This window comes from Glandiceps talaboti, chromosome 2, assembly GCF_964340395.1.
Source record: "Glandiceps talaboti chromosome 2, keGlaTala1.1, whole genome shotgun sequence".
NCBI lineage: Eukaryota > Metazoa > Hemichordata > Enteropneusta > Spengelidae > Glandiceps > Glandiceps talaboti.
In genome coordinates, this window is record NC_135550.1 from 32,169,197 (window position 1) to 32,186,583 (window position 17,387).

The 17,387-nt window shown below is 34.0% G+C and overlaps 3 protein-coding genes across 3 annotated transcripts in view; 2 read left to right on the forward strand and 1 right to left on the reverse strand.

The window, feature by feature from the left end:
- The window catches only part of LOC144447050 (HEAT repeat-containing protein 5B-like), a 39,298-nt gene extending 33,590 nt beyond the window's left edge, over positions 1–5,708 (forward strand). The window contains exons 32-34 of the mRNA XM_078136933.1: positions 199–359; positions 883–1,096; positions 1,736–5,708. Coding sequence (XP_077993059.1) covers positions 199–359; positions 883–1,096; positions 1,736–2,064 — 704 coding nt within the window. The 3' untranslated portion in view covers positions 2,065–5,708. The remainder of the gene's footprint in view (positions 1–198; positions 360–882; positions 1,097–1,735) is intronic.
- Positions 5,709–6,317: 609 nt separating this feature from the next.
- Positions 6,318–8,894, forward strand: LOC144453330 (protein SPATA45 homolog). Its single transcript, XM_078144595.1, has 2 exons — positions 6,318–6,626; positions 7,444–8,894. Exons 1-2 carry the CDS (start codon positions 6,398–6,400, stop codon positions 7,464–7,466), a joined length of 252 nt encoding a protein of 83 aa, XP_078000721.1. The 5' UTR covers positions 6,318–6,397; the 3' UTR covers positions 7,467–8,894.
- Positions 8,895–9,413: 519 nt separating this feature from the next.
- Positions 9,414–17,277, reverse strand: LOC144452822 (deoxyribonuclease TATDN3-like). Its single transcript, XM_078143990.1, has 9 exons — positions 17,142–17,277; positions 15,664–15,696; positions 14,906–15,025; positions 14,336–14,440; positions 13,430–13,539; positions 12,570–12,625; positions 11,553–11,665; positions 10,836–10,916; positions 9,414–9,679 (listed from the first exon to the last, which is right to left on the reverse strand). Exons 1-9 carry the CDS (start codon positions 17,193–17,195, stop codon positions 9,536–9,538), a joined length of 816 nt encoding a protein of 271 aa, XP_078000116.1. The 5' UTR covers positions 17,196–17,277; the 3' UTR covers positions 9,414–9,535.
- Positions 17,278–17,387: the final 110 nt, after the last annotated feature.

Sequence of the window (17,387 nt, forward strand, 5' to 3'; positions counted from 1 at the left end):
GGGTACAGTACCACCTAGCAAGGTACAATTTGGTTGCCACCCCTAGTCCTAGATGAATCTTCAACTTCTATTCTGGAGTGAGTTATACTATTGATTATAATCTTTAAATACATTGCAGTGAAACTGAAATACAGTAAAACATGTAATACTAAAGTAATAATCATTTAAATTTTCATATCCATCTTCATTTGTCATTAGGTGAGGATACCAAAGAGAGCAGTAAAATTGATGAAATTAGTATATTATTAGCAGTAGCAGTGTTTGTGCTGTCAGCACCACCATCAGTGTCAACAGTTCCCACCCTTCAATCACAGTGCATTGACCTTTTCACTACAGCATTCCAGTCTAGTAAACACATGGTAAGTTACTGTCAATCAAATATGCAAATGTTAGATGTCAACATTACTTCCTATGTCACATACATGAAAATTGGAGAGTGAACAAATGTGTATATGCCAAGTGTAGTGATCGTCCTGACTATAATGTATTTCTATGTACATTGACAGACCTGTGATGTATTTCTATGGACATTAACAGACCTGTGATGTATTTCTATGTACATTAACAGACCTGTAATGTATTTCTGTGTACATTGACAGACCTATTATGTAATCACATCCATTCATATTGAAATGACAATAATGCTTAGAAAGTGCACTTACTTGTACTTGTTGTAAAATACCCAATTGGACTGTCATGCATCAAGACTTGTTAAAAGATGAAATATTACAAAAATATTCCTTGTTGAAAGAAACGGACTCAACCTTCATCTAGTTATCTGTACATGATATCATCTATAAATTAATGTCAGAGGAACCAATAATACACTGCTAACATTTACTACCCTCAATAAAAACACCACCTTCTGCTTCTTTATTTCAGGTGCGTATAAAATGTCTGCAGACATTAATGTCAATCTTCCAACATCCATGCCGAGATGTTAGTACTCCATATATCCATATCCTAGGCCCTAAAATAGTAGAATATTTACATCAAGTTAGTAGCAATATATCCAAGTATGAAGATGAGTTTGCTGTGGTAATAGAAGCACTCAAGACACTAGAGAACTTTGTAGCTCTCACAGATGAATCATTTAGTAAGTATTTGTTCTTTTTACTCTAGATGAGTGAAAACTAGAACTTAGAGAGTTTACTTTGTAATCATATACTATTTATTGCCCTCAAAAATAAGAAAGATTTGGATTGTGTATCGCATTATTCTCTTTCTTTCTTTCAATGACGAGTGTGACACAGAGTTGATGTATCGTATATATCATTAGTGTGTGTGTGTGTGTGTGTGTGTGTGTGTGTGTGTGAATTGGTGTATATGTATATAAAAGTACAATATATTCATACAGTCACATATATAAGTCGTGATAAGTGCTTTGAAGCTATGATTCATAAATGCTACCTGTAATGTCCATTTCATTGAGAAGTATGTTTATTTCAATCAAACTCTGCACAGAGAGAAGACATATACTAGTATACACATCATAATTATTCTTATGAATTAGCCAAAAAACCAAAAAGTATACCATGACTAATATCCACTACATGTGCACATGCTTCAAGTGATTTCCAATAATACTACTAGTAAATAATGATCATTTACTATTGTGATAAAAATAGCCACAACATATTAACTACTGTATATACATGATAAAAGGGATCATGAAATAGCAAAGCTAGTCTATCTTGTACCCCTAGTAATCTATATACTTTGTCTATTACTGTAGGAGTTCAAATGGTTGCCTTACTAGTACCCATTCTGATATCCTTATTATTGGATTCCAACACCTTGCCAGCTGCATCCAAGTTAGGCCGATCCCTCCATGACTTTGCTCTCCAGCGGTTAATGAAGATTGGTCCACAGTACCCTGCAGCCTTCAAGACAATCATGGGCTCTGCTCCAAATCTGAAAACTAAACTAGAGGCTGCAGTGCGTGCCAATCAATCTATGGCCAAGAAGACAGCAAGTATGGCTGCAGCTCAAAAACCAAAGACAGTTCAGCCAGCACAGCCTAGTATTAAGCTGAAAACAAACTTTCTGAATTTCACCGGATAATTGGTGTATACTGTTATGTAGAGTGAAGGTGACAGTAATAATAATAATTGTCCATTTGTGACACGATTTACAATATACTGAGATATTTATGTATAGAAGATGTTTATTGTCAACACTTCCCTGTGTTCCTGGATCTGTTCAATGTGGTCAAACCATTTTGTATATCAGCAAGCCCTTACAGTGTATACTTAATTAAAGCTAAACCAGAACAACTGAAGATAATGCAACAAAATGTAGTAAAAAGACTGAAGATAATGTGACAAAAATGTAGCAAGATACACTGAAGAGAACTGGCAAAAATATAGCGAAAAGACACCAAAGACTCAAGAATGTGGCAATAATGTAATAAGAAGATATGGGGAGATAATGTAACTAAAATGTAATAATAAGCATGAAGAGAGTGTGGCACTGAAGATAATGCAACAAAAAGGATATTTGCAGTGTTTCCATGAAAGATTATGCATATAGCAAAAACTTTGGCTCAAAGAAGAAACCCTGTGTGGTGTTTACTTAGAGTCTTTCAATTGATGGCAATGTTTCTAGTTACAAACTTGGCACAAAAACAACACACCCTAAGGTTCAACAAACTTCTACAACCAACAACTATTATATGGTAATATGCAAGTATAGGAACAACTCTAAGTTGATTTTAAAACTTTTAAAGAATAAACAAAGTTTGATGTTGCCAATGTATTATTTCTAAAATTCTAAAACAAAAAAGCAAACTTCAAAGAACAAAACAAGTAAGTGAATGGAATATCTTGTTACAGGGGTGTAGATCAAATGGATTTAGAGGGAAGTTTAAATAAAAGTAAAATGTAAAAAGTATTGATTGAAGAGGGTAAATAAGATGTCTTTGTAAAAAAAAAAGTTTAAAGGAACCAAAAAAAATATATATGTGTTTTTACATGAAAAGGTAAGAAAGTGAAAAAAAATTACAAGTAGTTGAAAAGATAATAATATCCAGATGACAAGAAAATTTATCAAATAGTACTTAAAGCTCAAAATTACACTAATTATTCATAAAAACTTAACTTTATCCTAGCATCTCATTTCTTTGCATATTTGGTGCTACCCTGTGAAATACACATAGCATAGTCAAACCAGGAATGTTCATTACTCCACAGATTGATATTTGAAATTCAATTTTTGAGGCATGTTCTATTTCAGTCACCATCCATCATAGCATGCAGCCATTCGTTGGATGTTAAATAAACTTTACAACTTTTTACTCCTTCTTGTATATGAAGAATTTAGCTTTTTTCAATACTTCAGTTATACCACTGTCACACTAGTGGTTCTTAATATGAACTGTTGATGGCATTTTGAGGAGAGCGCCATCTGTGGTAAACTAGTAGGGTCTTTGTTCTTTGCTCGTGAGGAGCAAATAAGTGTTACAATACTCAATGAAGCCTGCTTGTTTGCTGGATATATACTGTAATTGATAAATATGGAAGTATTTGAATACTACTAGTTGATTTATCAAGTAATGTTGCTAATTGTTCTCTTACCAGTGCCACAACTTTACTCAAAGGTTTTTCATATTGTAGCAGTAACATTTGATCACTTTCGCTAATATTCCCCACTTACTGTGTTTATATGTGTTAACAATCTAAACACCATTATAATACATTATAACTGTTGTATTCCCTTAGTTATATGGTGTACTGATAGAATTACAACTTGCTGAATTCAATGTTTACACCTGATGACAAATATATACCTGAAATGTAACTATGTATCCCCCCACTTTGGTATAACTGCTATTTAAAAAAGCAAGCTCTCTTACAGAAATACAGCTATGATAAGTTGTGTTAATGACGTTGAATGACACTTGCGTAAAGTTAATCCAGTGTTACATAGACACTGTAGTTTTATCTCTCTCTCATTTGTACTAGCCAGAGGAACACTACAGAGAGTCTTAACATAATATTGAAACTTACAACCCACTATTCATCATGAAATATACCAACATTAATATGTGTTGTAGGTAAAAGAGAAATTTACATGCTTAGCTGATATGAGTATGGTGTCTGCTTCCACACGTGAAACTATACAACCCCATTATGTGAGTGGAATATTCCAACATCAATAAAGTAGTTTATAGGAACAAACCAAAATTCAACCATTGTAGGGTTGGTTCTTCTAGTTTATGGAAATGAACACATTTATTATTCCCAGTAGTACACCTATGATAATATGTTTGTTTTTGGTATTATTCAGTCAGGAGTTACTCTACCACTTTTAATAATATATCAATAATTTTGAGCAAGTTAGCATGTTATTTGGAAGATGTAGAAACTGACAGACAATGTTGGTTCATGTTCCAAACAAAGAGATGTCGGGAAATTTAAGACAATTATTTCATGAAAGAGTTAGTTAGATTATAGCACCTTGTTTTACAATGTAAGAATTATTCAGATCAGATGTATGAAATTCAGTTTTGTCTGTACATAAGGGTGAATTAAATTATTTTTTTTTGGAGGATTTTTAAATTCTGTCAAATTTATTTTCAATCCATGTGTGTTATTATAACCCCAATTTCAGCAGACAGCAGGGTTGTACAAAATTCAGAAATGAGTCATTTTACACTCAGCTGAATTTTGTCATGTTTTTGAGAGAACGCTTTAACCTTATGAGAATGGTACTTGTTGCAGAAGTTTAGAAGGCTTTGGGAGCATGATGCTTTGAGAAGGTTTTGATTGAATCAAGAAAGATATTATCTGTTTACTTCAAGATTGAATCATTCTCAGTTTTGCCGACAGAGTACAAACCAAAGGTCAAAGGTCACTTTACAAAAAATGCTAGAGTTTAATAGATACATTCCTGTTATAGAATGATTACCAATGGCACAATATGTATTAAATACAATGACTTCTTATTTTGAAATATTATTTTTGAATGATGTAAATGTGAAAATCTTGTAAGCTTCTGCAGCAATTGTGATTTATCCCAAGTAGTACATGTAGATGGTAGAACCTAACAAGTAACAAATGTGTAACTCAAGATTTAGTCACGTCAGTGTGTTTTTAAAAAGCTATAATCAGTAATGTTTGTATTTTATTTAGAAACCAACACAGGCTGAACAATACTATGAGCACACACTTATTATATTAAAGCACTTAGATATCTAATGTCATATTATGACCTTTGGCATTTGAACTCTGACCCTTACACTCCTTTGATGCCTGACAATATCGTTGTATCATGACTAAATTTGATATATGTACTCATCTGTATACCCAAACTCCAAACACCTGATTACATATTTGCCCCTTTGACATTTGTCAATATTAACTTAAACTTAGTTCTTCACAATACCCACTCTACTACTTGTACAATAAACATGTTCTCATATTTTTAGTTCTTTGGGATTCTGATTGTTTCTTATAAATGTTTTGAATTAAAATATTAGTAACACCTGTGTTCTCTCGTACTTGTTTATTCTTTTTTATTTGTTTTAATTTGAGCAAAGTACTACACTCCTTAAGTATTACTCCACAATTAAACTATCCTAAACATGATAATGTGTGTGACTGGATTGTGAACTTTTTGTATACTAATAAAACCCTATCTTTAGATAATATTTATAATGTTAAATGGTGCCTGTATTATTACCCAGTGTGTAAAATAATGACCATTGTGCTGCAAAATGTTGAAATAAAGTCAACCATAATATTATACAACAGGTTTTTTTTAGCTATTTGTTCTTATTGTGTGATTTTTGAGAGTGTTGATGTTAGACATGAACAACAAAAATAGTGAACTTATCCTGAAAGTTGGCATATAATAACAAAGGTATCAAAACTAAATCTTACTTTTAATGTAAAACGGCCGCCATAAACATTTTGGAAATATGTGTGATATTTCACGCATGCTTTTTCACTACTTCGTGGACTCCGTCGGTTCGACCCTCTTACTACATGTACTCCAATCCATGTCCGAAAGCTTTAAAGTTTCGTTCTTGAGTGCGCCCTCAAGCGTTCAAACTTAATCGGCGGCCGAACTATGGTTTATGTATTTATCCGAGTCAAATCATGTTCTGTCAAATCTATTGTAAAAAAAAGTTTCCAGAGTTAAAAATTTCTTGTTTGGTAGTTAAATAATTTGTAATGACCTTAGCAAAGGCTAAATATGGGTGATTAATAAGCGTTCAAGGGAAAAGTAAAGCTGTTGCTAGGAGACAGGCGAAAGGACATTGTAAACATAAAAGGTGTGATACGTCATTGATTACAAACTTTTGATCAGACGCCCGGAAGCAAGCCAAGCTGAGACCGTACAGAAAACAATTTCAAGTGTTCAGTCTTATCTAGGACGTATTACCGTTTTCATCATGGCAGATTCACAAGATATGTACAATGTGAACATGCAGAGAGAGTCTTGGTGTGCTGTGGAAAGGAACAGTCGACAGGCCTGGCTTAGAGCCGAACGAAAACACGACCCAGAAGCGTTTCAAAGTCGTGTCTTCGACAACGCCAACAAACAAGAAAGCGAACCAAGGTGCGAGTTTAAACCAGACTTGCCGACTCATCGCGAAAGGAGGCACTTCCCTAATGTATCATGTGAGTTTTCTCAGTTTGTCTTGTGTTATTTTGCCTTTAATCTATAGTGCTATGACTCCCACTACAGTTCGGTCGATCGCCGGACTTTTAACTCCATTTTACAATGTCTGACACTTGGTCATGTTTCATTCATTCAAATTCGAAATAAGTTTATCAAGTGGGTGGTACTTCCATGATCAAGCTCACGCTAATACAATATAACAACGGGGTCGATTTTTTTTCGAATTGCAACATTAGGACAACTGAAATCCAGCGTGTTTCTACTATTTCCACTCAGACCACTAAAAAGGGTCTTTTTACTAGTGGTCTGAGGTTTCCAGCACAACAAACCATTTAATTGCAAAACAAATATGGCGAAACCCAGACGACATAGCGAAGAATAAATTGAGGTTATGTAAACTCGTTGACTTTGCACTGTTCCCTTAATCCTGTAAGTAAATACATGCTCCAATTGAGACACGTCTCCAGGGTGTATGTGGTGAAACTATGGAGGTGATAACATTTTTATGACAAGCAAGGTCATCGATCGTTGCCCAAGCTGAGTAATTTAAAATTGTAATTCTATATCGAGATTAACGGTTGCCATTTCACGAATATTGACAAGGAGGGACAACTCTACGTCAAGAGCCCTTGGTGAGACACTTCGTACATATCATAACTACATAAAACAATTAATTTTGCTTGTGTCTGGTGTATGGCATAATACGTAGTGCAACAGGTGGCATTGTACCTGTAGAGGTACAAGTGTGAACCTCCTGTGTAGGAAGGAACCCAACCATTCTCTAACCACACATTTCTTCCTTCGTTTGTTTCATAGATCACAGTCATCTTGCAATTTAAACCAAACCTGAGGCATTTCAACACTACAGTATTTCGAGGCGATTTGACCAATTTTAAGACATCGACAGGGACCAGTTTGAATTATGATGGGATGATTTGTGCAACTCTACAATATGGTTATATACATATCTCAACTCTGGTCTATTGAACCATGGAAGTATGATTGAACATACAAATGCACAAATTTACAGACATTCTGTGTGGTGTATTTTTGCACAGAATGTAAGGCGAAGGGCGTGTGATCATTTTATAAGCTTGTTCAGTATTACAGAATTTAGGTGCTGGAAATGTGTTTATGTTGACATGGCAACTACAGTAACAATAAACAAATGCTTTAATAATCATTGGGAAAGAGGATAAGGAGTTATTTCAGAAGTGGAATTATTTAGATGTGGAATTTCAATGTTTCACCCACTGCCTTGCTTGTTTTCAAACATAACAAATGTTGTTATGACTACCAATACCGTCAGAGAAAGCCGTCCAGAAATGTATGAATTTTTAATGAGCTGAGTCAGTTTTAAAAGATATGATATAAAATAAATTTACAATACCTACACAATAGAATACTTCACTGTACAGCCAGTATTCCTAACTATCCATATCAATACCAAACTTATAAGACAGGAAAAAGAATGGAACTACTGTTGGACTTTTCAACCATTTAGTAGACATCATTAGATGTATTACAAGTCATTCTGTACCACATTGTAAGAAGACATGGCTGATAGTAGGTTATGGCTGAATGAATACGTTTAGATTAGGGTCACCAGTAGATGACCTTTCTCATATTCAGAATGGAGGCTATTCTTACAAATGTGTATAGTGTTTGACGTGTTACTCGTGTTGGGGTGTACAATTCCAATGCAAGTCATATCATCAGGATTTCCTTTCTGACATCCTAGTGGCCAAGCAATACTGAATACTAGTGAAGGAACAAAACCCTACAGTTCTGATAAACAACAACATGATTTATGGTAGCTTGACTTTCCGTCCATTTATGTCTATTTTTGTTTTCATGCAGCTGTTGGATATTGCTGCAAATACATATCCAACCAACAAGAGAAGTGTTTTGGAGTTTATATTATATTATGTATTAATATATAAATGCTTGAAATAGATTAAATTCACATATTTGGATGATTGCCAATTTGACTTGACACTAGAAATTTGCAATTTACCCACTCAGGATCAAAGCAGATGTATATGCTGTTGTCATAGAAACAGGAACTATGCTGAAGTGAAGTTACATGGCTGCTTTTGTACCATTTCCTTTCAACAAGAGATGGATTAGTATTACAGGAAATTGCTAAAAATGCTTACATGTAGTTTGATTAATGTGTGAATATTACTGCCATACCTGCAGGAGTGTCTTTGTGTGCATTTTGATAACTCTTCAACTGATGTGTGATATTATTAAGTGTGATTGGAATAAAATATATTGATGTTATATAAGTGATTTACTCTTTGATTCACTTTGGAGTACAATGATTACTGTCATCACTTCACACTGAATGTAATGATGTACAATGATTACTGTCATCACTTCACACTCAATGAAATGATGTACATTTTTATCAATATCTTCTTTTGTTTGATCTCTTCAAATATATCATTTTCTATCAGAGACATTTCTGAAATATAAATTATTTTCAAAAATGTTTTAGGGACACAGGTTCTTCATACATACTATGTGACATTTACACAATTTTAAATTGGAATATAAATTGAATAGAAGTTTGTTTTATCCTTCCTATGAGATAACTACTTATTTTCTATTTGACGTACGACATGACGAATACACAATAAAAGATGACCTGATAAATATACAAAAGGTAAACAATAACAACGGAAGTTTGATTCTCGGAAATCTAAATTAAGATTCCATTTTATTATTCATATATGACAATTAATGGAGTTTTTTGACTAGATTACAAGAATGAGTGTTAATAAGATGAAGGGTGAAATTGGAATATTACCCAGGTATGTATATATATATGACAGGCTTTACGCTTGAACTGTCAAGTTTAATGTTGACTGAGAAATTTTTTTTAGTTTTTAAAAATCTATCATCACCTCTTTAGAAATTTCTGAATCATTGGAAAAAGCTTAATTGCATTTTCAGTAGTTTTTTGCATTACTGTTTCCATGGAAACTCCTTTTATCTTGGCAACCTCATCGCAGGAGATAGTGATGTTCATTGGTTCATTCCTTTCCTGGAATTCAAATATAGACAGACAATAGTGATAAATCCATGAAAACAAATTTGTTAACATCATTCAAAGATTGACCACATTTCCCCTCTGCCTTATACAGTTCTATCTATCATAAATACAAAAGTACATCACAATTTAATACAAGGAATAATATTGACTTCCTCACATCAGTAAATATGTCATGGTTACTGAGATCACTTTCATGGAATTTGGCAATTCTTTTCACTAGAGATACCAGTTAACAGACAACCACTTACATCTAACAGACCACTGCACCCATTCATTCCTACCGATATCAACCACTTACATCTAACAGACCACTGCACCCATTCATTCCTACCGATATCAATCTATTTACACAAAACTAACTTTTGTTGAACACAAGCCAAATTACATGCATGATATCCCAAGGGCTGGAATGTCAATTCATTGTCATTGGAGTAACATTGTTGGATGATGTTTGGTTTATGCATTGTAGTGACATTACCCATTGAAACAAACACAGACACCATTCTAGTGTAAATTGCCATGTCAAAAGGTATTTAGTAGAAACTGCTGGCAAAATTTAGAAAATAGTAGTTGTTGATATAAATCGTGTACCATTAAAATCAGCAGCCATTTTCTGTACTCTTGTACTACAGATACTTATCAATGGTAATTGTTGCATGAATGTTCATATCGTTGCTTATGAATAATATGCAAATACTGATGATAAATGACAATTTTGGGGGGTATAGTGTACCTGTACACATGTGATGACAGATTTGTCATAGATGGCAGACTTTAATAGTAAATGTAGAAGGGATTGAGCATTTAGCTCACAGATCTGTGAGTTCATTCTATGGCCATACATGAACCATCATAGTTTGAATGCATTAACAACATATAGTACATCCAAGCTATCATATAGTAAGTCTGATTGCTGATATCATGAAATAAGTGCCTGATATTTCTAAAAGTTGCTAATAACTAGATACATTGTGTCATATTCATCATTTTGACTGGTTCCATTTAAGGCAATACATTATTTTTTACACATATTTCATTGTAATATAATTTCTATTTTCCAGAATACAAAATAACATAATTCTTAAAGTGCAAAGTTATGACAATTCAGTATCATTTCATTGTCACCATGACAACACTTTATTCTTACCTGTTTTTCTGGACCTAAAGCTGGGGAGTCTGTTTCCAATAAGAGATTGTCTAATGGTATAGCTTCAACTAATTTCTTTTTCTGTGATACAAAGAAAATATCATTATAAGTCTGATTTCTTGCACTGATTCACATTTAAAAATGCATTAGAAGTGTCACCCAGCTTTTGACATCCTGTAATTAATTAATCATTCAATTAATTAATTAACCAATATATTGTGAGTCTGGTAAAAATTAATCTTTCCTGACTTGGGACATCTCGTTTCTTTATTTATAGTCAATTATTTAAGAATTCAAGACAAGACATTTCAAACTATGGCAAATGATTTCTCTCTGTTTGCCATGAAATAGTAACAGGTATGAGATGGTATGTTATAATTAAGAGTTTGTCAACTTTATGAAGTGCACCCTCTATGGAGGAAACTTTGCCAGTTTGTCATTCCCCACTATTTGCACCAGTGACATGATGCACTTGTATTATCTCTGTCTAGCAACTATAGTCAGCTGCAGCATACCAGGTAATACATAAAAAATTAGTTGACATATGTACAGTAGACATCCTCATTAAATGAAACTCAGCCATGACAGATGAAACATGTGGCAACAACACCTTAGATTCTAATGCACACTGTCTCCAAATATGTAACAAATCAAACTATTGGTGACTAAGACAGCATTTCAAGAATGCATGCATATAGAACTGAATAAAGTGTTTACCTGTTCACTTCTTACTATAGATGGTGGTACTGAGAAGTAGTAACCAAGTTGTACACCTTGTTTAGCTACAGACACTTTACCATCAAAAGCGTGTAAGAGAACTTTATCAGCACCTACAAATAAAACAGTAAATTGGAGTTGGTTGTTCATTCCTTGTTATAATCACATTAACATTAGAAGCCATACAGTTGATATGAATAAGAAAGAATGTCAACTTTACAAATAAACTGTGCAGTGTAATGTTCAGAGAGTGAGTGACTTCTTTCTACAGCTGACCCAATACCACAGGAGTACACATTCAAATGCTGTGTGCTGAGTAACCCACTCAACCAATGAGAATGCATCTTACATCGAAAACTTATGGGTACAGTTAGTACTAATCAGAACACCCTGTTCAAAGAGACTTCACACAGATAACGATGTTATTGTTTTGATGGTTCTGTGTGTTTTCAATATCAATCCTGGAGTGTTAACTGTAAGATGGATTGTGATTGGCTGTGCATAACGTACAGGATTTGAATATGAACTCCTATCATATTGTGTCAGAAGTAGGAAGAGGTGCTCACTCATGGAAAAACTAAGAATAAACGACACAAATCAAGCCATATTCACTATAATATCAAATTCTAATCAGATTGAATCTGTAACTGAGTTTCCATTTTGGCATTTTTTAAAACCCAACCATTATACACACTAAAACTTATTCAAGAGTAAATTGATATCAACACTGGAAGTGTTAGAATTCTACAAAGAAGGTCGAGGATTACCCCATGGCTGGAACTGATTCATCCATAATGTCATTTGTATATCATATCTGAATACCTTGTATCTACTAGTTGATAGATATCACAATGCTGACAAGACGTCAGTGAATATTTGGGATTCATATCAAAGAAATTTTTGTGACTCTGAGTAGAAATTTTAGGATTTAACGCAAATATCTACAATAAGAAATAGAAATTTAAATAAGAAATTGAACAATGTTGACTGGTATGTAGTGAAAAAATAGGTTCCTACCATTTTCTTTTAGAAAATTAATAACTGGTCTTCCCGCTGATCTAGAATGTACATTTCTGTAAAAGAAAAAAGAGAAACGATATAAAGTGTTGTAAAATAAAGTGGTATAAATACATTTGAGATGTAAAAATAAAACATTATGCAAAGATCTACAAATAATGTAATTCTGATGTATTTCATTATGTGGTATTGATTCTGACAATTATATCAAAATAAAATTACAGAATAGACCATAGACCCTCCATCAACCAACCTCTTGGTGGACGGTCTATGACTAAACATATGAAATAAATACCACAATCTACCAGTGTTTGAATTATAACTATTGCAAGTGAGTATTTTCATTTTTCCAAACCTGGTAATGATGAAGAGAGTTAATGAAGAGATAACTTTCAAGATAGAAATGATAAAAAAGGCCAAAAACTACTGCACTTATAAACTACAAAATTTTTGACAGAAGTTGTGCAAAAAATATGGATGGGCCAAAATGTCCTACAAAGAAAGTATCAACTCAACAAGAAATTGTACATCAGAAAAATACACAAAGTACACCTGTAAAACTTCAATCATCAATATTTCAATTATATAACACATTTTTCTTCACAGATGCAAGATATTGATGACATAAATCTGACAGTAAAATAATTCAGACTTATTATGATCAACACTAGCCTAACATAACTTTAAACTTCATTACATCATCCCAGTCTTTGTACTCTTTATTGTTGATATGATTTTTATGGCTATAAATGATAGAATTCTGCTGTGACAGACTTTGAATTCCTGTCTTACTTTCCACATATGAATGGTGAGAACACAGACATGGAACACAAAATAGCTACCATCAGTTAGATACTTACACAGGTAGGTTCAAACGTTTGGCCAATTCAATTTGCCTCTTGAACACTTCTCTCTGTTCTGCTTTGGCATCAGCTGGCTTCACATACCATGGAGTAAAGTCTAAACCAATCTAGTCAAATCAAACTGAGTAGTGTTAACAAACTTACAGCATTCCTAGCCTACATTATGTGTGACAGTCCATGTAGTAATAGTTATTGACACTTTCAGACATTTCAAGCAAAGTAATATTTTTATGTAGTATTCATGGAATTCAAGATTAGGCAAAAACAAACAAAAAATAGGGTAGGTAGGTCAGGATTTTGTTTTATTTTACATTTATTTATTTACTTTTTTTTAATTACTTCCGCCCAAAGACAAGATACTTGTTGGTCACAATACTTCCGTCACAGTTGATGAGATGTAAAAGAAGTAAATGAAGACCATTATGTGATTCAGAAGTAGACAAACACAATATGCAGACTGCGCTGTTATAGTCTGAAAAGATATTGTTTCTATCTGGAATGGAATTCAAAAAACAAGTAACCAACCAAAGATACTTTGGCAAGAAAATCAAAATGGAAATAGAAGTAAATTGTCATAATTTTACCTTTTTGCATGTAAAAAATATTTGTGGTCGGTAGCTTAAACTACGATCGGTCGGTTTACTGGAACACACTTTTTTTTATCCTTATCAAATATTTTCCTATCCCAAACAAACTTGTAACAACTTCTGATTCCCTGTCATGTAGATTTGATATCTTAAATAATGAAAATCAAAGTACATGTACTACACATAGATTCTTTCCTTTAATACTTAAACTGGAGGATCATTTGTTACTATTTACATACGTTGATGATGACGTGCAAGCTTAAAATACAAGTGATGGGATTATTTTTAAGGAGATACAAATTTCAAGTTGACTTACTTCACCAATGGCAACCAGTCTGTCTGCATATTTTTCAATGATTGGCAAGGCTTCATCCAACTGACACAGCTTTGCACCAGATCTACCTTCCTCTGACCATTCACCCTAAATACCAAGTTAACAATATCAGTATTCAAACTGATCAATTAAGAATCATATCTAAGAAGCTTAATTAAAAATTACGAGGGTATTTAAATTTGTCTCAAAAATAATTTACACAAAAAGTTAATCTTGTACACAATTCTTCAAAAAAAATATATCAAATGTAAATCACATTTGTATTCTCAAATAGTAACTTTATACTTAACAATTGGGAAATGAGTTGTGAAAGTTGTACAGTGAGGGCCTTGTTGTGGTTTTACTATCTCTTACCATGTACTATCTCTAACAAACATAGCTTGTGATAATTTGACTACAACAAGTCTGTGGGTCATTACACAAACTTGAAAACATGATTTGCTCGGCTGTATATTGTTTACAACTAACACACAGCAAAGTTGTCAGATACAGAATTGGACTGGATGGTCATCACACACAGCAAATTATCTGGACTGACATTGTCAGACTTACCTGAACTGGATGTAAACCAAGTGAAGGGAATATAAAACCTGGATATTTCTCTGATAGTGTGATGATCTTTTCAAAATCAGGAATAAATTCTGCGACCGCAACAATACCTGTCACTTTATTCTATGCAGAGTAAAAGGAAAATGAAGAGATAATATTATAAACTACAAATAGTTTATGTGATATTTTTGAAAATATTACGACATAATTTTTATGGAAGAGTACAATACAAAATGTCTTTAATTTACAATCCACAACCACATACTTCAACATAGAGGAATGTATCCATAATGTATACTCTGTCATAGCCACCAATCATCTATGTAAAGTTAGGCATACAAAAATATTGTGTGGTTCCAATTACGCTGAATTTTAGAATAGGTGGGGTAGGTAGATTTGTTGTATTATTGTATTTCATTTGTGAATGTCTAGTTTAGGTATGTAGTTATGTTTTCCATTGTTTTCCAATGGTCTCTGTGTTATTGGTTAAGATAAAGGCAATACTATATCAAACCAGGTACAGGCAACACTACATCAAACAAGGTACAGGCAACACTACATCAAACCAGGTACAGGCAACACTACATCAAACAAGATAAAGGCAACACTACATCAAACAAGATAAAGGCAACACTACATCAAACAAGATAAAGGCAACACTACATCAAACAAGATAAAGGCAACACTACATCAAACAAGATAAAGGCAACACTACATCAAACAAGATAAAGGCAACACTACTCTAATATATGAAAAATTACCTCTTTAGCTCTTTGGATCACTTCATCAAGATCCTGAAAAGTGGAACAGAATGAAGTATGAATAATGTTATTTTGAACATTGAAATAAAAATTGTGAAATCACTATACTGTAGTGTATTTAATATTATACTACAATTATATAGAGATGTCACAATGTTGTATATATGGAACATGGATCTTCGGAAATTGTTCATAGACAAAATGACATTAATCATATATAAATATACAAGACAAATTACAATATCAAATCTTTTATATGATGCTTTCAATCGCAGCAAACACACCGTATACAATTCAGACATGTAACAACTATTTATTTGTTTATTTTGTATACCGATACTTTGTTTCTTATAAGTCAGAGGATCTGGTTCTTTCTTTATATACTGTACTAAGAACTGTATTTATAATATGATAAGTTCCAAATAGGACACTTCAACAAACAGACAAACAGACAAACACACACACACACACACACACACACACACACACACACACACACACACACACAAACAAACACACAAACACAAACACAAACACAAACACAAACAACCAACCAACAACAACACTGTACAGTGATAGGATACGAGGATGAATAAATTGTGGTAATATCTGTGACCCGTAGGCCTAGGATCTCTCAGATACTATCACAAGTAACAGATCTGGGCAGACTGGGATACTAAAAAATCGTGTCATAACGTCCCCGGGTCAAAACGTCCCCGGGTCAAAACGTCCCCGGGTATGACCAAAACGTCCCCGGGTCAAAACGTCCTCGGGTATGACCAAAATTTAACCAAGAGACTTGACTGTGTAACAGTTTCCGTTCCTTCCCTAAAACACGGTCAAGTATCGATGCCCATATTCCGAACCATTTTCTGTTCGTGATTTACATGCTCATTTTCACCGACCATTGATATTGACACGCAAGACTTTTACGACCTCAAATCTGTCTGATTTCCCGTAAATAAAGTGATGGTTGCCCAAGACAATGATTATTTTTGCCCATGTAGCACATTTCCCCTGACCTAAACACCGTTTCGTAACTTACACCAAACAATCCGTGCTCGCACTCACACACAAATAGTTTGGGTCGAGGAAAATGGAAAGACGGGGACGTTTTGACCTGGGGACGTTTTGACCCGGGGACGTTTTGACTTATGGAAACCGGGGACGTTTTGACCCGGGGACGTTTTGACTGGATACCGTCTGGACTACACCAGTATTTTTACTTCACAACAATCATGTTGTGACCGCACCCTCTGTACACTCATTTGAACAGCGCCTGGATAAGTTCTGGTCTACCCAGGAAATCAAGTATGATTACAAAGAGAAAATCACTACAAGCACAATTGGAATAACAGGACTTCAACAACCAGATCTGGACATAGAGGCCTGCGCCCAGTATACAACCTAAGTAAACCTAAGTAAACCTGGGATGAGACACAGCTGTACGCGGATGTCGGACAGCAATTTTTACTCACCCCGTCGAACTCACTGGCAGCTATATGGCAATGTGCGTCTATGAATCCGTCCATTGCGCTTTCCTTGTAAGTATTTTCTCCCTTGCTAATACAAACGTACAGATTTACATGTTCTGTCCGAGTGTTGTGAAATGCAACTTCGTTGACCCCATTTGAACTTTGTACTACTGTTGACCTCGCATAGTTATCGCGAATTCCCGCTTTTTCTCGCGTAGTTTGAGATGTTTCCGCGGGAATAAACAAAAT